Here is a 23,127-nt window from a genome sequence, read left to right on the forward strand (position 1 = left end):
AATTTTCTTAATTTTGGGGGCTTTGTTTCTGTAGGTCCTTTTCTCCTCTTGTGTTTCCCACTTAGAGAAGTTCCTTTAGCATTTGTTGTAGAGATGGTTTGGTGGTGCTGAATTCTTTTAGCTTTTGCTTGTCTGTAAAGCTTTTGATTTCTCCATCGAATCTGAATGAGATCCTTGCTGGGTAGAGTAATCTTGGTTGTACATTCTTCCTTTTCATCACTTTAAGTATATCATGCCACTGCCTTCTGGCTTGTAGAGTTTCTGCTGAGAAATCAACTGTTAACCTTATGGAAGTTCCCTTGTATGTTATTTGTCATTTTTCCCTTGCTGCTTTCAATAATTTTTCTTTGTCTTTAATTTTTGCCAATTTGATTACTATGTGTCTCGGAGTGTTTCTCCTTGGGTTTATCCTGTATGGGACTCTCTGTGCTTCCTGGACTTGGGTGGCTATTCCCTTTCCCATGCTAGGGAAGTTTTCGACTATAATCTCTTCAAATATTTTCTCGGGTCCTTTCTCTTTCTTCTCCTTCTGGGACCCTTATAATGCGAATGTTGTTGCGTTTAATATTGTCCCAGAGGTCTCTTAGGCTGTCTTCATTTCTTTTCATTCTTTTTTCTTTATTCTGTTCTGCAGCAGTGAATTCCACCATTCTGTCTTCCAGGTCACTTATCCATTCTTCTGCCTCAGTTATTCTGCTATTGATTCCTTCTAGTGTAGTTTTCATTTCAGTTATTGTATTGTTCATCTCTGTTTGTTGTTCTTTAATTCTTCTAGATCTTTGTTAAACATTTCTTGCATCTTCTCGATCTTTGCCTCCATTTTTTTTCCGAGGTCCTGGATCATCTTCACTATCAATATTCTGAATTTTTTTTCTGGAAGATTTCCTATCTCCATTTCACTTAGTTTGTTTCCTTGGGTTTTATTTTGTTCCTTCATCTAGTACATAGCCCTCTGCCTTTTCATCTTGTCTATCTTTCTGTGAATGTGGTTTTTGTTCTTCAGGCTGCAGGATTGTAGTTCTTCTTCCTTCTGCTGTCTGCCCTCTCGTGGATGAGGCTATCCACCTTACATGTTCTTAATTCCCTTTCAAATTGAGCACTGAAAACTAAACATACAGCTTTTAGTAGGATTATACCTATGGAAAATATAATACTCAAGTATCAGAAAATAAATTTTAAAACTTTATTACTTATTTGAGGCAAAATAAATTCAAGACCAAAACATAGAACAAACACTATGATTCAAGTTATCTTCAAAATCTTTCAAGTAAATATTTGTTAACCCCATAGTGTAAGAAGTTTGTTTTTCCCATTGTCTAATAGATCACTTCATAAAGAGATAGTCAAGTGTGATTTAACCTTCAACATAGAAGAGTATCCCCAAGGATAACTTTAAAACCTTTAATAACAAAAGTCATAACTTTAAAACACCTCATAATTAATATTCTCAGAACTTAAAATCATTGCTCATGTAAACCTTTGTCATAAGAGCATTTGATCCTCTTCTCTATGGTAACAGCTTCCATTGTATTTAGAAGAATAATTTTATTCTAATTTCTGCAGTCAACTTTCAATTCTTAGTAGTTATAGAGAAAACAAATAAGATGGATGGCTGAAATGTACCAACAATTCCAAACCACATTTAAAGCAACAACTTCAACCTTTCCCCCCAGCTAAGTAATTTATCTAAGTTGTTAGGAAGGGAAAATGGTTGATTTGAGTTTCATCTCCTTCCTAGATCTCTACAGATCCTGACGGAAATGACATACAAAGTGCTAAAGCCAAGGAGAGAAGGTGAGAAGCATGTCTTCAGATAATCCCCCAGCTGGGTAGTCAGTAGACAGCCAGCCAAGGCTGGATTGACTCAGTGGATAGAATCTGACAGCAGCCTGATTTACATATCTGATGTCTCAGCCTGAGTTCCCAGTTGCCTTTGCTGTTATAGTAATACAAAGAGCTTTTCTTTGGTTCTGTCACATGAATATCTCCTAATGCATCTTATTTCCTAGCCACGGCTTTGAATCTAAAAGAATAGAGGACTTACCCAGATAAAGGTTGGCATTACTTTAAGCATTAGATGTGTCCTGAACCGGGGAGTGTAAAGTTGTCAGTTAAGATCAAAATCATTTATTTAAAACAAAAACTTTACTGAAGGGGACAGTAACGCTTTTACTCGAAGGTAGATTAAATTGTCTAACCTGTGTGAAAAAAACTGTCTTCCCAACTCAATAGGGAGTTTGACTAATTGCCTAGGATCATTGCAGAGTCAATGTAACTATTTAATGGTACTGAAAATATGAGATTTCATCAAATCATGACTCAGAAACCTTCCATAGATGCCAATTTTATCCTGAATTACATCTAAGTTCTTAGAACCACAGAACTTTATATCTAGAAGTAACCTTAACAACCATCTGTCATGGACAACCCCATTTTACAAATGAAAAAACTCAGGCCCAATTGACTTACCTTAAGCCACATGGCCAGTTAGTGGAAAAGTTTAGACTAGAACTCAGGCATTCTTGAGGTGCAGACATTATAAACTGTTCTGTGCTGCTAATATTATATTAGAGTGTAGAATTCCTATTGCAAGTGCAGGTTGGTGATAACATTTTATAAATTAGAATTGACCAAGTAGAGCAACATGAAACATTTTTGCCATGACTGCTTCCCCCTCCAAGTCTAACTTGCAACACACATGAACCAGTATAGATATTCTTCCTATGAAACCTAGTAAGCAATGTACTTACTTGTGTCCACTGTTTTTTCAGGAAGGAGTTATCAAATTTGGAAAGGCAATCATTTAAGAACATGTGAGTCAAGAAAAAGTCAATCTGCTCTAGACCTATTAAGAAGACTGAAATAATTAATCTGTCTCTATCTTCCTTCTAATCAAAATGCTGTGTTTTAGTTTTTAGTTCTATAGTGGCTCATCTTTTCAAATTGTTTAAAATAAGACTTGAATTTTATTAAACTTGGTACATTTTAATATCTGATTGTTGTTACAAATACATTTGCTAAGTAGAATGAAGATAATTTCCTTTAATTTTTAATTTACTTAAACATTTTAAATCAGATGGTTAAAAAGCACTCTTGATAGATGGGTATCTTTTGGTTTTAAGCAAAGCCAATCCTATAAGACTGCTAATTTTTGGTAAAACAGGAACACATATAAGGTTAGAACATTTGCAAGCTTACTGGAAATCCACTGCCTTTGGTGTATGTGATGAAGTAAGTATTCTCTGTCCTGGAACCAGCTCTGAATCACTTTTCCTAGCCTGATTTATAATAGAGCAGGACAGGGAAACTCACACAGAGCAGGCCAAAGGACCTCTGTCTCCACAGCAGTAATAGGATCTACTGCATGAGAAGCTTTCTGCATAAAAAGATCATTTTATCTTTTCTTTTCTCCAGTTGTTCTGTTTCCAAAATATAGTTGTCAGCTATATCTTGAGTAATCATTAGAAACGTTTGTTTTTATCCCACTATGATTAAAATTTAGTTCAATCATAAAATTACCAGGTGACTAAACTTCATGAACTTTCTCCAGAATTTTCAGGCCAATTTGACGATCTCACACTGCCTTAAACTAAAACTGTTTCAAGAACTTGAATATTCAGGAATGCAAAGCAAACTCTGAGGATGCGTGCACAATATTCCACAAAGGAGCCCCCCTGAGATACTTACTTATTGATGCATCTGTGATATTCTGTGTCCTTGGGACTCTGGTACCAAGTGGAAATGCTGCCAACTCTCAAGATGCTGACATTTCCCCCAATATACAGAAAATGTATCACAAGACATTGTCTCACCCAAGAGTAAAAGAAATTTCAATGCACTAAATGCACAACATTTTGTTTTTAAATAACCAGCTCTGGTTGAGCACATGCCAGTGGGCTCTTCTTTTTTTTCCGGGTTCCATGACTACACAACCCAACGTACTTTTTAAAATGCAAACTAATATAAAGTTTCACACAAACTTCATAAGGAGAGAGAATGATGGAGAGAGAGTGCCTTTGACTTAATTTCAATCTAAACTTATTTCAATAAGTAAAACTACATTGGGGGACTGTTGACAATTTTTTCCCATCCTGAGAGAAGAGACTGTATTTTAATCCAACCATTATGTTTGGCTTAATTGTGATACCGGCCAGTGTATTGATTCCATTGCAAGAGTGATAAAAGATACTGATTGGCTCTTTTTGGTAGATTCCTAGTCATGCTAACATAATCAACTGTTCTCCAAATCACACAACAGAGGAAAAGATTAAATAACCCTTGACTCATGTTATCTAGGTTGCTTTGATTTTATGTTCAGAAAATCTGTCACTCATATCATAGCGAAGTTTTAACTTTTATGTTAATGTTAAATAATTCAGCACAGCAGTCACCTTCAGAGAATGCTTTGGGTTTATTTTTTACAGTTGCAATCCCCTGTAACTATTCCACCTCTGATTGCTATGTTTAAAACACTAACTACCCAAAAGTATTCACATTAATTTAAAACACTTAAAAGGACCAAAATATGTTAGGCAATACTTCTTGACTCTGCATGAAAAATTAGACAGGTGAGAACAACAGAAAAGTAAAAATTCAGGTATCTAAAGAAAAAATGTACAAAGTTTAGACAATATTTTTCTTTCAAAACTATTTGCAAATAAAATTCTGCTGAGCACTGGGTGAGACAGGGTGAAAGTCGGGGAGGGGGTATAGTATATTACAAGTCACTGTGAAAAGTCCACCATAAGGACTCAAGGTCCTTAGACTCCAGCTCAGGACATAAAACATCATCTGGTTCACTGTCTGAACACTGTGTGACTCTGTCCTTCCCCTTTTTAAGTGTAAATCTCGCCTTCCTATCAGCATTTCCCATTCCTCAAGGACAAAAATTTTTCTTCATACCATTTCTTTCCTCCAGCAACTTGCAGAGTAGTGACGTGTGTGCAAAATGTGTTTGTTGAATTGACTAATCAAAAGCCTAAAGACATATACAAAATGATACATCAAAAGAGAAAGTGCTGTGTTACAAGCAGCAAATACACATGCTCCCATCTCATTTTACTTACATTTCTCTTGGTTGAAAGAGCTGTCATGCTTTGCACTATGGCTATTTGTGCTGATACCTCTCTCTGTTTATTCATCTCTGTATCGCACACAATCTACTAAAATTCTTTATAGTTGGTATGAGTTGAATGCCGTGAATAAAGTCAATAAATGAGTTTTTTCTTAAAGTCAGTTTTGCAAGAGGTTAGGACAAAAGGCTGGACTTAGGTTGATGGAGAGGGAATTAAGGCTAGGAAGTCATTTGAGGTGGTATAGAACAGAAATACAAAGGATGGAGAATGAAAAGTACGTGGCAAATAAATCAGCTTGACTGAAGGAGAAGGTTCAAATAGAAGGAAATTGGAGGTGAGGGTGGCAAAACAGGCAGCATGGTGGGTGAAGGCTTTGCGAGGCTAGTTAAAAATCAAAAATAGAATCTGAGGATGATTATTCCCATTGTTGAATTAAAAAAAGGTAGAGACTAGATGGAGGACTAATCAGCCTATTGAAAAATTCAGGTGGGAGGAGAAGAGAGCCTGTTGAGAACCTTGGCTGTATCAATGTAAGGAAATGGATACACATGAGAAATACGGTGATGAAAGAAGCAGTAGCTCTCATTGATGTTGAATTGTAAATAAAAAGACCTTATAGGATAGCCAAGACATATACATACACACACACACACACACACACACACATACACACAATGGAATATTACCCAGCCATAGAAAAGAATGAAATAATGCCATTTGCAGCAACATGGATGGACATAGAGATTATCATACTAAACAAAGTAAGTCAGAAAGAGAAAGACAAATACCATATGATATCACTTACATGTGGAATCTAAAACATGACACAAATGAACCTATCTACAAAACAAAACCAGACTCACAGATATAGAGAACAGACTTGTGGTTGCTAAGGGGGAGAGAAGCTAGGGGTGGGAAGGATTGGGAGTTAGGGATTAGCAAAGGCAAACTATTTATATATTGGATGGATAAATAACAAGGTCCTACTATACAGCATGGGAAACTATATTCAATATCCTGTGACAAACCATAATGGAAAAGAATATATATGTGTGTGTACGTATGTATGTATGTACGTATAACAGAGTCACTTTGCTGTACAGCAGAAATTAACACAACATTGCAAATCAACTAGACTTCAATAATTTTTTTTTTTTTTTAAAGACCTCAGGACTTCCCTGGTGGTCCAGTGGTTAAGACTCTGCCTTCCAATGCAGGAGGCGTGGGTTTGATCCCTGATCAGGGAACTAAGATCCCACATGCCGTGGGGTGCGGCCAAAAACTTTAAAAAAGACCTCATTGGAGTTAATATATAGAGAGAGAACATTTGAAAATCACTTGGAGGAATTGAGGACCATTGGCTTGCTGTTATCTTTTGCAGGGGTCAGAAAAGGAAAAATGAATACCTAGGGAACTAAAATATGAACCCAGTTTTTGACCTATTAAATTTCTATTGTTTGTTCTTGAGACACCTAGGTGATGTCCTATAATCAAATGCAGAAGTGTGACTAAAGTAAAATTTTAGGGCTGAGGCTAGAGATGGGTTTTGAAAATAATGTACAGTGTCCATGCATTAAAAGCACCACTGTAGAAGGAAAAATGTCTAACCTAGCCAAAGAAATTTTGATAGTGTTCTACTGAAATTGCAATGTATTTCCCAATGTAATCACCCACCGTTACAACCTTGTGTTCAATGATGAGGAACATAAGTTGATCACCAATGATCCATGTGTAAGCCTGGTTTGGACCTTACCAGGTCGCCTGCCCTGACTGTAAGCTACTGGAGCACAGGGGCTGCTGTACTTTCCACTGCATGAACACAGACGGCTGCCCAGGGGAGAAACTCAGTAAATGTTTATAAAATTAAACATCTCTGTTCCTGGCTCTAGCACTAAGCAATTCTTTCAGTAACTAATTTTTATTTTTAACAACCCCAAGGTTAATCCTAAACAAAAAAAGAAAACCTTACCTTTTATTTGCAAAACATAATTATACTACTTTAACAGCCTTAAAAGACTTAGCAGTGACGCTATGACCTACATTACCTACATTAGTGGATATTTTCTTAAGAGAACGTGAAAATCCAGAGTGGGGAAGTGAGGCTTGCTCTTTCAGAGACCAGAGCTCCACCCCCGCCCCCCTCCCCCGCCTCCCCTGTCAATCGCGGGGCAATAAAGGGACAAGTCACTTAGAAGTGGCATTCTGATTTTAAATTAAGGTTTGGGGAGTTTCTGAAAAACTGTCTGATGACCACAGAGCCACCAAAATGACACTGCGGCAAGGAGTCTAACACCACAGCTCTACTCCGTGTGTCTTTAGCCTGGGAAGGAGACATCAATTCCACCTTCAATGTTTAGAGCCTGTTCTACTTGCTTGAGTTACTGATTAATAATGTTCCCAGTTTGCTTTAGTGCATTTCAGAAGCTGTCACTTCCCACCTCTGGCTGTGACATGTATTTGATATATCAATCAGGAAAGTCACCTCTGATTTTGTTGCCCTAAATATCAGCCAGGCATTTACGTAGCTACATCCCTATTCAGAGCATTGAGGGAGATTGTAGACAGGGATGCAATTATTTGAGCAACTTCACACCCACCTTACCCAGACTTGGGGAACACTCTGTCATTAGCATCTCTTCCTTTCCCCAGGTAAAAAACTGCCTGGAGGACAGGATAGGTTACAACCATCCAAAGGTACAAATTACTGATAACCCAATGTGTTACTACTTACGGAGATGTTTTTGCATTTTTAAAGAGATTACATGTCTTAACCCTAAGGAATTTATTATAATTTTGAAATTTCAAGTACCAGTAAGCAGATAGAAAATATATGTCTTAAATAAGATACGAAATGGGGGTGGGGGGGGGTGTCTTCTGAAATTATGCCATGTAAATAAATCCACTCTATTAGGATATATTTGGCTTTTGATTCCTTCATACCAACACAGATACTATAACTTTAATTTCAGTATAAGATGACTTTTAAGACTGAATTTCCAAAACTCTCTAGAGGAAATATTTCCAAATATTAAATTAGCCAGTGTTTGGTAAAGAATAGGACCATCTCAGGTCATTAGGGCAAAGCTAAATTTAGAAAAAAAAAAAACTCTGTGCAGATGAACTCAAGGTCAATGTTTTCTAGAATATTTTCATTTTATTTCCTGATGATAAGTAGTAGAGTCTGATGCACTCAGGTTGACTTTCAACAAATGTAGGTTACCTGGTTGCCTAATTTGTTTCTTTTGATACTGAAATAGGCCAAACGTGTGTCTGTTCAGAAATGATTTCAGGTTGCTTTTTATTCTAAACATAATCTGTATTCTTTTTTTAGTGGTTACAACAGCTCGTCTTGGATGGCATCTATACAGTTCATTACCATTTTTGAGAAATCTTTAAGCAACTTGAGCCTAAGTCGAGCACACAAGCTGCTCGTTTGGGAATACCTGTCCCCTCCCACCACCACCAGGCAATAAACCCTAGATTCGTCTTCTGCCTTAGTCACCTAAATAAGTTTTTATTAATAGTCTCTGTGGGCCTTTTTTAGGCTTTAGTTTTAGAAGTTTTAGGTTTGCATAAAAGTTGAACAGAAAGTACAGCAAGTTCCCTTGTACCCTCTCACCCCACCTCACCCCCAGTTTTCCCCACTGTTAACATCTTGCATTAGTGTGGTATATTTACTACAATTGATGAGCCTATATTGATACTTTATTATTAGCTAAAGTTCATAGCTCACATTAGTTCACATTAGTTCATTAGTTCACATTAGGGTTAACTCTTTGTGTTGTACATTCCATGGGTTTTGGGTAATGCATAATGACATGTATTATATTGTTATGCAGAATAGTTTCACTGGCCTAAAAATGCCCTGTGCTCCACCTCTTCATCCCTCCCTCACCCTATCCTGCCCCCAGCCCCTTGCAGCTGCTGATCTTTTTTCCTGTCTCCATAGTTTTGCCTTAGTCTATAGGTTACCAACTATACGTGTAAGACAGGGAACAATTTGACTAGAGTAGGGTCATAGAGATATAACAAAGGGGATTTGGGGCTTCCCTGGTGGTGCAGTGGTTGAGAGTCCGCCTGCCGATGCAGGGGACACGGGTTCATGCCCCGGTCCGGGAAGATCCCACATGCCGTGGAGCGGCTGGGCCCATGAGCCATGGCCACTGAGCCTGCGCGTCCGGAGCCTATGCTCCGCAACGGGAGAGGCCACAACAGTGAGAGGCCCGCATACCGAAAAAAAAAACAAAAAACAAAGGGGATTAAAGATTTACCATAAAGCACATTCAAAGATAGCATGAGAACTACATTATTTTCACCAACTATACAGATGCATCTATCTATATTTTATTCAACTAACATTAATTGATAACATACTATGTGTCAGCAGTGCTTTAGGTGCTAGAGTTAACAATAGTAAACAAGGCAGACAGCTTCTCTGCCCTCTTGGAGTGTATACTCAAATTGAGGGTAAAGGAAAAGGACAGAAATTAAACAAAAAGTCAAGTATTTTCAATACTGCCAAGTAAGATAATGGAAATCAAATAGGGTTATGTGATAGAGTGACAGTTGGAGACAGTGGTTAGGGAAGGCTTCTCTGAGGATATGACATTTGAGCTAAGAATTAAGAGATAAGAAGCAACTATCCATGCAAGAGAAGAACACTCCAAGCAGAGGGAACTCCAAGTAAAATAGCCTGGAGATGGGAACAAGCTGAGTCTGAAAGCCCACATGACTGGGTGGAGTGAGCAGGAGAGAGTGCATGGGGAAGCAGGTGAGATAGGTAGGCAAGGCTAGGTCATAATTGGCCCTGTAAGCCACAGTAAGGAGTTTCAGTTTTATTTTAATGGGAAGCCATTGGAGGCAGGAAAGTGATATGATCTGATTTACATTTTTAAATGATCACTTTGGATCTGCAGAGTATCTTAAAAGACATCTTTAAAATAAATACTAACGTGAATACACCAAGAGTACTAAAGATGCTAAGCAATACAATGCAAATCCTAAAGTAAAAATGGTGTTTCAAGATCATCCTGGCATGTATCTGGTCCTTATCCGCAGCACCCCAGAAAAGAAATAACCAGCTGAGACATTAACAGTATTTTTGATTATGTCCACAATCTGCTGTGTTTACCATTTCGTATAGGGATATTTACACTTAATTCCTTACCAAAATGAAAAATCATTTCCATAGGGAACTATAAATGGACACTTCATTAGATGTATTTCTGCTTTCCATGGGAATTCCCTGGCAGTCCAGTGGTCAGGACTCAACGCTTTCACTACCGAGGGCCCAGGTTCACTCCCTGGTTGGGGAACTAAGATCCCACAAGCCACGTGGCACGGCCAAAAAATTAAATTAAATTAAATAAAAAGAGGTATTTCTGCTTTCCACTATAGCCTTTTATTTTAAGCTTTGGAAAACCATGCTGTACCTGCAATTAGAAATTGCATTTTAGAAATACAAATGAGAAAAGGCTGATGTTCCTATTTGGCCAGCAGGTGTGGTACCAACACCATGGGACGCTTGGGGATGTGAAATGGAAATTGGCCAACCACAGTCCAGGTGCTTTTCTGCTTATTACAGGCCCAGCTCCAGGGGACCAGGCTCCCCTCTCAGTGAGTGATTTTTCTTTCTTAGCTTAAAAGAGAATTGGAACAATAAGTGATTTCCACTGTCTGTCTCTATGGCAACAGGTATCCTAATTTCACCTCTTAGATGGCAACTATACCTATTCACTGAATAGCTTTCAGTCCCTACTATTATGATGAAAAAATTGATTTCATGAAAAATGCTATTTAGGTTATAAGCAAACTTATCCCCCAGCAACCATGAAGTACAGTTTGTAAGATGTAAAATCATTCATAAGCAGAATATACTCTGTGGGCTTTTCTTCCTTTTCAGGTGTAGGATATTTATCCCCAACGTCTCTCTTCTAGTTGTTTTTGGACGATAAAATATTATTCTTTTCTTCCTTAATATTTATTTTTATTTAATTATGAAAATTAGTCAGGTTCATTGTAAATAGTTTGGCAAATACGGAAAAAATATAGAAAAGCATATCCAAGAAAATAAAACTCACTCTCCTTATTTAAAAATAATCACTATTAATATCCTGCTAGCATTTTAGATGTGTATACATATAAATACAACTTAAATGCTATAGTGTATATTTTTTTGTAACCAGACTCTTTCACCAAACATATTATGAGGAATTCTTCACATCATTAAGTATTCTAACATACAAATTATGAGGAATTCTTCACATCATTAAGTATTCTAACATACAATTTTAATGGTTTCAAAGGAGTCCATAATATGGCTTACTGTATTTTATTTAACTTATCCCTCTATGCTGACATTATTAACCATAAATGTTTATGCACACATCTATTGGCTTAGAATAAATCCCTGGATATGAAATACATGGATCAAATGGGATAAACATTTTAAATTATATTGCCAAATTTCCCCCCCAAATTATATCAATTTATTTTCCCACTGAAGGTAGATGGATAAGAGTATCCATTTCCTTAAATTCTTTATCAGAGGTACAGTTTTTAAAAAGAAAAAAAATTGCCAGTTTGATGAAGAGGGGAAGTATCTCATTATATTTCTTTAACATCTTAAATTTGAAACTTATTTTAAGGTTAAATATGTTTTTACATTTTCATTTTTTTTTTAGGGTGAGGAGATATATAAATTGCCTGTTCACCTCTGAAGCAAAGACTATTTGTTGTCCCCTAATATCCACTCTACCTCTGTTTCTTAGTAACAGAAGACATGACTTTTAGTTGAGCACATAGTCGTTTAAAATAAAGACATTTCCCGTTTTCATTTGCAGCTAAGTGTATCTATGTGTCAACTCCAGGTAGGCAAATGTGATCTATGTTTTTTCAGAGAAACGTCCTTAAAGGGAGAGGATAATGCCCTCTTTTTCCTCTTCATCATTCCTGATGGTTAGAATGCAGATATTATGGTTGGAGCTTCAACAGCCACTTTGGACCATGAGGATGTGCTAGAGATGGTGGAGCAGAAAGCTAGAGGGAGCCTAGGTTCTTAAGAATTTTATGTAAGTGCCACCCTGCATGGCTGGTTTCCAGATTTTTATGTGAGAAAATAAAACTTTGTATTTTTAAGCCATGATTAGTTTGCATTTTTAGTTTGATGAAGCTGAACTTAATCCTGACTGATGTAGATTAAGATTTTTTTCCTCATTTTTTTTTCTCATTGATTTTTAAGTGCTCTTTCTATTTTAAGGTTATTTACACTTTACCTGGCACACATGTCACAAATTTTCCAGTGTTTCATTTGGTCCTAACTTTTTTATGGAATTAGGATATGCAGAAATACAGTTATTCTTAAATTTATTTGCTATTTAAATTCCATTATATATTCAGAAAAATCAGATAACAGTATTAGCTTAGAAATATAAATTCCAGAGAAATAGTTTGTCTCAACCATCATAAGGCAGTACTGAGGCACAATTTTACTTCCTATAGGTATGCAATTAAATGGTTACATTGCAGGCTAAAGTCATTTAGATGATGAGAAATTGTGTATAGTTTTGAGGACTTAATCAATAATTCATTGCTTGCTAAAGCAGAGATTTTCCAGTTTTAATCTGTGGAGCTCTAGGTTCAAAGCATTGCCTCAGAGATCTCCACTGGGGCTTAGGTGGGGCTGAGTGGGCCAGCTCTGCCTGCCACTCCCAGTTGAGGTTTTAAAGGCAGTCACTCTGTGTTATTCACTGGGGTTCCACAAAAGAGCCCCTGCCATATGATTTCCTCCCAACACAGAGAAAAAATAGAGAGTAACAATTTCCTACCAGATCATAGGCAGCCAGCATCTTTTTCTGCACATCTGGAATTGCCCCCAGAGGCTCCAGATGAGGAAAGTTGTCTTTCATCACAAGAGAGACGGAAGGAGTATTGTCACTGGTGATGAGCCGAGAGGACAGGGTCAACAGGCACTGCTTCAGACTGGCAATTGGAGGGAGTCCGCACAGTTCTTTAACAGACACTATGGCGTTCTGTGGGGAAGAAAACATGGAATTACACTTCTGACCACATGATACATCCCCCCCAGCATTTCTAGGTTTACACAAAAGTATAATCATTAAAAGTATACCCTTAAATACATATGAAATTTGAAGCAAACTGGATTATAACCAACCAAAAATGTTGAGATACGCATGGAGATAACACGCAGAGCTAATTCACAGCTACACTTCATCTTTCTCAGCTTTTAACAACTGCCACAAATATGCCACAAAGCAAAGCAGATTATGACCCAAGGCTACATAGTGCTTTTCAAAGCAGGGCTGTGGAATATTCTGGAATATCTGAAATGTTCTGGACAATGCACACAAATTAATATTGGCTGATCATGAATATCTTGTTAAATTTGTATCATGATAATCATAAAAGCATGTCAGTGGTTGTTCATTGGAGTGCATCTTCTTTGAGTTTTTCCCCTCAAGGTAGAAGGCTGCTATTACTCATCATACTCCTTTCACATAACCATCAGTGGTATTCCTTTGTCATCTCACCAGAAATGCACCTGACAGACACACATAATAAAACACATTTCACGTAAAGCTACATTTGTCCATGTGACAGGCATTTAAAAGATTCATTTGAAATAGAAATTATGCCTACTAACAATGAACAATACCTAACCTAATGTGTGTCTCATGAATTTAGTGACAATGATGGTATTCATTTTTCTAGTAATTAGGCTCTAAATAATCCCAAACCAAAAGAAATTTGAGGTGAGATAAATTATCAGTACTAACTGGAAAAATTTTATCTATAGCCAACTCTCCTTATTATGTATTTTAAACACGTAATACATGCAAAGGACATATTCCAAGAATTATATAGAACTACATAAAATCTACTTCAAATATATAAAGTCAGGTGTAGAAATGACTTATAACTAATCTAACATAGGGGTTTATAATAGTTATAGAATTATGTCAGAAAAAGTCAGGTAGATAATGCTGACATTTGGAGCCTAATTTTAAAACAGCAGCCAAGGCAACCCACCACAAGTTATACATTTACAATCTAAGTATTTGTATGTGGTTTATATAATATAGTATTTTCTACCATTTTGGTGATTTAAAATTGATTTTAAACCCATTCCAGGATTCCTCTGTGAAATAATGTAAAAATAAAGTTTTCACCAAGTCATGGTTTGGCGTTCAGCATCACATGACTAAAAACCATGAATGATCATTGGGTTTTGGTGGTGGTTAATTCTGGATTTAAAGCTCAATATTCCTATTTATTAAATGCAATATTGGGAAAATTACTTAACCTCTTCAAGCTTGTTTTCTATTTTGAATGTAGGGATTTTTGGTGAAGGTTACTATAAAAATGTTAGTTAAAGGAACAGATAAAGTACATTGAAAAATATTCCTCTCCTGTTTTGCTCTCATACATAGACTCCTACTGCTTCTGCCAAACAACATCTTCTTGCACATTGCAGGAACTAAGCAAGCATTTGCCGTTTGATTGTTTCTTAGTAACATGAGCCTAGAATAAGCATATTAAATAGTCTTGAAGAAAAAAGTTTGCAGCCATCTCTGATTATAAGCATTAATGAAGGCAAGAAAACTGACACTGAATTCCTACATGCTAAGGCTGGGTAATTTACATACACTCTCATTTAATTCTCATAATAATCCTGTGATGTAATTATTACTATTTTTCTTACCTTATGAGGAGAAAACTGATGGCCAGATATCTGAAATAATTTGCTCAAGATCACACAGGGATAGAGTTTAATCCAGAATCCATGTCCTTTCAATTAAAGCACATTTCTAAGAGAAGACTAAATAGTTTTCAACAAGTTCAAGTGCTGAATGTTGTGTTTGTTTATTAGTCTTCTTTGTTTCGTGGAGGGTAATTTATTATTGTTGTACACAAACAACTAAGACATCATCTAATAGGCATTACATTTGTTTTATATGACTTCAAATACCCTTCTGTGTTCTTATCTGCAAATATTTTACATGTATACTTATAATTAGTATGCATGTGTTTGTATATATAAAATTTTGTATGTTACATGCACATATAATATTTTATATTCTATTCTTTTCACGCTGTTTCATATACACATTCCCATATATCAATTTAGTTTTGTACTAGGAACATTTAATGGATATATAAAGCATTTTGCTACATTTATACTCCATTAGCTGGCTTAGTTCAGGCCAGATTTCAGGCCAGATTTAACATAGCATTCACCATTAGAAACATAAAATATATCTGTTTTACAGAAATAAAGTTACAGATGTAGAAAATAAACTTATAGTTACTGGGTGGGGGGAGGGATAAATTGGAAGATTGGGATTGACACATACACACTACTATATATAAAATAAATAACTTATAAAATAAATAACTTATTGACACATACACACTACTATATATAAAATAAATAACTCCCAACTGTATGTGTCAATTGGGATTGACACATACACACTACTATATATAAAATAAAATAAATAACTTATATATAAAAAAATAAATAAATAACTACTGTATAGCACAGGGAACTCGACTCAATACTCTGTAATGGCCTGTATGGGAAAAGAATCTAAAAAAGAGTGGATATATGTATATGTATAACAGATTCACTTTGCTGTACAGCAGAAACTAACACAACATTGTAAATCAACTATACCCCAATAAATCATTTTTTAAATATCTGTTTTATCACAGGCAATTCAGCAGTACATGGGGTTACACATCCTCTGTGATAATTTTTTTTTTTTTTTTTTTTTTTTTTGCGGTACGCGGGCCTCTCACTGTTGTGGCCTCTCCCATTGCGGAGCACAGGCTCCGGACGCGCAGGCTCAGCAGCCATGGCTCGCGGGCCCAGCTGCTCCGCGGCATGTGGGATCTTCCCGGACCGGGGCACGAACCTGTGTCCCCTGCATCGGCAGGCGGACTCTCAACCACTGAGCCACCAGGGAAGCCCTGTGATAATTTTTTGAGGAATCAGATCATTAGTAAAACACACTGTTCACTGGTGAGTGAGGGGTCAGAAGACTCAGGGGTAAGGGAGGACAGTATGGGATTTTTCCTACCTGCATATTTTCTCTCACATCTATGGCTTCTCGTAAGGGATGAACTGCTAGCTTAAAGATGTCGTCTATTGTTTTAAGACCGATATTCCTGAGCATGGTATACTCCCGAACTTTCTTCCCCATTCTCACTGAAAGGCTGCGCTTCTGTGGCTTTCCTCCTCCACTTCTATTAGTTATTGCTATGTGGACAAAAAGAGTCACGTGCTCCATGATGTCACCCACAAAGGAGCGGAGGGGAACATGCCGATATCCAGGCTGCAAACATTCAAACGGTATTGTATATTGCCCTATAAATTCATCCCCAATGTAGTCGTCATCGAGAACCACAAAACGGATCATGGCCAGCTCAGGCAGGTTCACTTGAAACTCAAATGTCTCATCAAAAATAGGATTATCACTGTTTTGCTGTACAGTTTTAGTTCTTTGTTCTGAACAGTCGGCTGGAATTCCATGTATCTCTATACACACGTAGGGATCTATGACATCCCCTTTGGCACAAGCTCCCTTGGGCTTTGGGAAGTTCTGACCACTGATGATCTTAATATGAAGCACTAGAGGAGACACCCCAGGTACAATGCCCTTTGTATTTGCACTGAAGTAAGAAACTTCATCTCGCATGATAGATGGCCTTAGAACATAACCACATCCTCCATTTTGAAGAAACCAGCCTGTGTGAAGGTCCATCATTGGACCCGGAGTCTGGAAATTCATTGCCACAATCTGACAGCCACAATTCCAAAAGTCCTGTGGATTCAAGTTACTGGAATCGATTCTCATGGCATTTGGATAGATTCGTGATAAGAACTTCTTATTATAATTTACAAAATCCTCTGGGTATTCATTTGCAATTCGGCTGGCCTCTGTTTCACTAAATGAACAAATCTCCCAATAGTTTTGGCTTTTCATAGATAGTTCAAAATCCCTGTACTGAACAGATTTACAGATAGACACCAAGTCAGAGAGCTCCCTACACAGCAAGATTTGTTTCTGCTCACCGTTGTAATCTACTGACATCCTTCGAGACATTTCAGCTTCTTCATCTTCGTCTGTAACTTCTCCTTCTAAAACATCTGGATCAGAAGGCAATTTCTTTCCTTTCACAATGATCATTCTTTTTAATTTTTCTGGTGATGGGAGGTAGGATTCCGACGGCAAAGGTGCTTCAGTATAGAGTTTACTGCCAAAGACCTTTTTCATCTGTTGAACCATTACCTTCTGCTGGGGTAGGGAGCAGTGATTCCCCAAGCAAAGAATGAGTGGGTACTCAGAAGCCACAAAGGCAAATTTATTTATCACCTCTATGACGCTTCGAAAGGAAAGGTGTGTTGTCATGTTATTTCGATTACAAAGGATTGGTTCATTGTCTGAACCATCATTTACATCAAGTTCAATGCTTCGACAGCCCATTTTCAAAGCTCTAACATATCCGTTAATGTCAGCCGGCCCCCTGAACTGGTCTTCTATGAGATAGGTGTTGTGAGAGGCGTTGATGTAATAGTGAGATAATGGCTGGGTCATATCTTGGGCAACCTTTTTTTGTTCAGGATCAAAAATGTCACATTCTGGTGACAGCAAATACTGGGTAAAGCCATCAATTGCAAGAAACCCTTTCTGACGTCCCTCTTCAGAAAGCTCATATCTCCGAATGATGTCCAAGCACATGTCCTCGGTGATATGGGTGACTCCTTGCTCAGCTTCTAAAAAAAGCATGAGATCATTGGCATCCAAATACTCTTTGTTTTTAGATATCTGTACAAGTAAGAAATACACTTCTGGCCTGGTGCAAAGTTCACAAAAAGCTTCACAGAACTCCTCTTCGGTCACTCGGGTGGTTAGCTTTTCTTTGCTCTTCTGGATTTCTTTAAACTTCAACCTGATCTTGGATTCCTTTAGGGTAGGGTTGAGTTGTTTTATTAACTCTACAGAGGTGTCTTCCAACATAATCCCATTCCCATCGATATCTGCTGCTTCAAACACCTTTTTCAGCCACATAAACCTTGGTGTGTTCTGGTTGCCCTCCATAAAATCAAGGGGTTGCTTACTTCGAGAAACCAGATACCGTAACCCTGACACCCAGATGTTTGCTACATCTGCTGAATTGGCAACTAGGTCCAGAGACTCGTAGTTTTCCCCGTGGAGTATGGAAAATGCACAGTCCTCACAAATCTGGTCAGCAAGGCCATTGTTTCTAAATGTTTCTGTGTTCTTCCCCAGTTGGATCTCTTTTATGGCAGAAATATCAAGCTTAGCTTTCTCAAGGTCTTTCTTGGAAGGTTCCCAGCGAAGAGCTTGGAGGTCTGTGTCCAGAGTGAAAAAACGGTTGTAAATGCGAGAATTTGGCCGTACTTTCTTCAGTTCACAGCCAGCTTGCATGAAGCTGATGCAGTCGCTCGCACTACTGATTTTCTTTTCTGATGGCATGCTGCTGAAAGACACGGTTTTCTTTCTTCCACCACATTTTTGGTTTGCAGGATCCTGTAAAGCAATTTGAAAATAATGAGTCAATTTCCTTAAGAAAATAGACAAATTCAATAACACTCTATGAGCGCCTCAGACTCCATTCAGCTATTACGATTATTTGGACAGGAGCTAGCCTAAATTTTACCTTTTCACTGTTTCAGAAAAGAGAAATTGCCAAGAAAATTGATACTATTAAGTTCAGGAAAAAAACTTATTTTTCCAACACCTGTGTGTTCTTTGAAATAAAATCAAGCATTAAGTTAACTACAAATCACTCTTATTTGTTCATTAAAGTAGATTTCCTAAGATCCTCTACCTCTTGGTATTTTGACAACCTTGCTCATGTCCCTATAGATATATGGAAGAAATAAAGCTGGATTTCTTTAAAATGTTTTTCTCATTTACACTTTGCAACAGTTTAATTTTTATACTTAAAACTAGTTCAAATAAAAGATTTTTACCTTAACATGCATTACATCAAAAAGGGCTTACAATATAGCTTAACTAAAAAAAAAAAAAATCACTTTTTTTCCTCAAATTATTTTGAAGAATAAAGGCAACTTGAAAGTCAGATTGAGAGCTAACAATAGACAAATGACTCTCACCTGAGCAATTTTTCAGACACAGGTAAACAATTTAAATGAACATTTATGATAGAGTTGCCATAGGATCCAGCAAAAGATGAAAACTCTAATTTGAAAAGATACATGCACCCCAATGTTCATAGCAGCACTATTTACAATAGCCAAGACACAGTAGCAACCTAAGTGTCCATAAACAGAAGAAGTGATATGTATACAATGGAATATTACTCAGCCATAAAAAAGAATGAAATGATGCCATTTGTAGCAACATGGATGGACCTAGAGATTATCATACTAAGTGAAGTAAGTCAGAAAGAGAAAGACAAATACCATATGATATGCCTTATATGTGGAATCTAAAATATGATACAAATGAACCTATTTACAAAACAGAAACAGATTCACAGATGTAGAAAACAAACTTATGATTACCAAAGGGGAAAGGGAATGGGAGAGGGATAAATTAAGAGTTTGGGATTAACAGATACAAACTACCATATACAAAATAGATAAACAACAAGGTCCTACTGTATAGCACAGGGAACTATATTCAATCTCCTGTAATAAATCATTATGAAAAAGAATATATATATAATAATATATGTAATATATATCTGAATCACTTTTCTGTACACCAGAAACTAAGACATTGTAAATCAACTATATTTCAATAAAAAAATAAAAATAAATGAACATTATGAGATTCACACCTACATTTCAGTATAATGCTATTAGCAGCCACTGTGTAAAACCAAACAGAAATATGAATGGCTCAACTAATTTTTGAGGTTCTTCCAATGTGAATTAAATTTCAAAGCCTTTTGCCATAAGATTTCACAGGGAACACTTGCATCTTACCTTTTACCCATTTCTGTAAGTGTCCTTGATTCTTAGTCTCACAGAGTCCCAATTTCCTCAGCCCACTTAGCCCTTCCCTGAACAACAGGGCATCAAACTTCATCTGCGCAGATTAGTGTATTTTAAGCAGGTGAATTTCTTGTGGCTATTTCCGTCTTGGGTGTGTCTAGGTCTTTTCACCTATTGTCTTTTCTAAATTTCAGGTCCAGTCCTCTGGACACTCATAATCATAAGACAATGTATTTCATCTTAGTCCTGGACCATCCACTGTGTCTCTCACTCCCAATTCATTTGCACTGAATATCTGAACAATGCCACTTAAAACTGGATTTTTCTTTACACTTTCTTCTGTTCAGACCATAGACTCAAATTAACAATGCTCCCAATCATATTATCAATTCAGATAATTCTCCCAGGAACAAATTTCCTAAAAGTACCTTAGTGCATGTTTAAAGTGCCCAATTTTATAAAGCATATCAAAGAGGCAGCAAAGTATAGAGAGCAAAGGGCATGGTCCTTAGGGTAGAAATAACTAGTCTCCAGTTGGTATTACTCCACTCACTAGTGACCTTGGGTAAGTTACTTAGCCTCTCTGAATCTTAATTTCTGCTTTTAAGTAGGAACTAATAATCATTATATATAATAGAGCATTACTGTGAGACTCAAAAGAGAAAATGTTCATGAATATTCTTTGTAAGGTTAATCTTTTTGAAGGGAGAGGAACATTTCATCATACACCTGGTCTCTGTAGGGCTTTCAGTAGGCACCGACCAGGATATTGGGGGTTATCCAGAAGTTGATTCATTCCTGACCTATGAGCATTTAAGACAGATCTTCAGTGAAAAACTGAAAATGTTTAAAAACAGCCATATGATATTACTATTTTAAACACTGAAAAGTGTAGCCAAAGTAATCTAGGCTGTTTCCTTCAGGCATTCTTTTAAAACAGGTTAGAATCTCTCTTCTAGGGTATCATTTAATTGTGGTCTTGGCTGTAAGAGTCTCCCTATCTTATGATTCAGAAAAAGGCAGGATGATTTATTATTCAATTGACTAAAACCTTGCCTGTGAAAAAGAAACAAAATTTGCTTTAGTTATGGGATGTAGGTGGGGTGATTCATTAACTCAAATATATGTCTGATCTTCAAGTGACAAAGATATAAATTACTCAATTTAGATTAGAGGATATTGTCTCTTGGTGCCCTGGCATTTAAGAACTTAGCCCCTGCTTTCCCAGAGAGTTGTTATTTTTAATTATCCCACAGTGTTCAATTTCCTCATCTTTAAGTTAAAAAACAACCATAAATCTTCAGCTGTGTATATGCAGATGCACTATTAGAACACATTTAAATTTGTCACAGCCCACATGCTCAGAAATATCAGATGTTTGTGTGTATTTTTCCACATCATCAAGGCAAGAACCTAAAGGTATTGCTGAGATGGGATTAATCTAACAAGTAAAATACTGAAGGAAACTGTAAATTGTGATGGTAAATTAGACTGTGACTCAGCTTTTAAAGCTACTGTTTCACTAGACTTTTAAGTATTGAGAGCTTTCACATTAAATATTATTTTTATATAAGCAGATCATATTCCAAATAAGATGATTGTCAACAGAATTATAAAACCTCTAATAGTTTATAACAAAGCTTAAATGGGAAATCAGTGTTCCTCCGAATGCATGTATATATTTCCTCTACCCTATGCATGGTATTATACCATCCTTCTCCATGGTCTAAGTGCCAATCTTGACTTCAGCCACTATTTTTTGAGAGCAAAACTACTGCTGTCAGAATAGCTTTCTCTTATAAGCCTCTCTTCTTTGTGTTGATATTGCCTCATATCAAGACTTTCTCTCCTAGTAAGATACGTCTTCAAGAAATAAATGTTTTATATCTACCCTACAAAAGAATCCACCTGCCTTGTAATGCTTATTTCTTGCCTTGACATGCAACTTTTACATGATTATAAAACTTAACCTAAAATGCTTTAAAACTCGGAACCAGTGGAAAAGATAACAATCTTTAGGTTGTCGTCTCACAAAGGACAAAATCCAAAGTTATTACAAGCCCCCAAATGAGCAAATATATATACTTTATATATATAATATAGAGAGAGAGCCATAGTACATATGAACAAATAGTTTGCTGTTGACTAGAGCCAAGATTATTTATATTCAAAATATGCCGGAAAAGTTTCAGGACTCTGATGTTTCTCTACGTCTGTTCTTTCAATGGTGAAGCTATGCATTAGCTCTGAAAAGTTGGCAGAAGGGGAGATGGAAACTGTGTTAGAGTGGACGGGGATGACAGGCTACTCCAAATCTCTTTCTGAGCTTCTTCACCACCAAGGCCTCTTTGCTGAGCCCTACACCCCTCTGTAGTTCCCTCAAGATGATCTTAGCAGATTGATGGTGGGAAAGGAGTACTATTCTAATAAACAGACTGGGGGTATCTCCAACTGAAGAAAATTAAAGTACTGGTTATAGATCTTCCTGTTGATAAACACACCAAAAAAAATTTGATGATGAAAAAAGAGCAAATCCATTGCAGTTATCTATATATTAGGAAGACAGGTACTTCTGGCACTTTCCAAGAGAAACCAAAGTTTGTTTTTAGTTCCGGTGTGCTCTTGCCAGTTTCTAGCTCATGAGATGATTGAATTGACTCCAATGACCATAAGGTCATTATTATAAGGAGATTATTATAAGGTATGAGAACTTGACATTTATTTCAAAGCTAAATTTCCTCACTCTGGAATGAAAAGAAGAGGCTAGAGTACAAATTCCTCCTCCCCCCAAAATTTTTTCTTAGAGCAGCTTACAAAATAAAAAGTATGAACAGCACATTGTGATGCCTCTATCCCCTAAATTAAAGCTTAGCCTAATATTCTAGTGGGGTCCAAAAATTCGTCAGGCGTTGAGCTCCATTTTTTCTATCTCCTAACGTTTTGTGTTTAAGTTTCCAAATTATAATTTCACAAGAAGGGATCACATTTAATCAAGTTATATAATAAATAAACCAAAGTGTGTTTATATGTTCTCTGAAC

The 23,127-nt window shown here is 36.8% G+C and overlaps 1 protein-coding gene across 3 annotated transcripts in view; it reads right to left on the bottom strand.

Moving 5' to 3' along the window:
* The window catches only part of PLCL1 (phospholipase C like 1 (inactive)), a 385,709-nt gene that overhangs the window by 54,098 nt on the left and 308,484 nt on the right, over positions 1 to 23,127 (bottom strand). For all 3 annotated transcript variants that reach the window (XM_067741099.1, XM_067741100.1, XM_067741102.1), the window contains 2 exons: positions 16,178 to 18,652; positions 12,902 to 13,105 (listed from right to left, as the gene is read on the bottom strand). In XM_067741099.1, the coding sequence (XP_067597200.1) occupies positions 12,902 to 13,105; positions 16,178 to 18,652 (2,679 nt within the window). The remainder of the gene's footprint in view (positions 1 to 12,901; positions 13,106 to 16,177; positions 18,653 to 23,127) is intronic.

This window comes from Pseudorca crassidens, chromosome 6, assembly GCF_039906515.1.
Source record: "Pseudorca crassidens isolate mPseCra1 chromosome 6, mPseCra1.hap1, whole genome shotgun sequence".
Classification (NCBI taxonomy): domain Eukaryota; kingdom Metazoa; phylum Chordata; class Mammalia; order Artiodactyla; family Delphinidae; genus Pseudorca; species Pseudorca crassidens.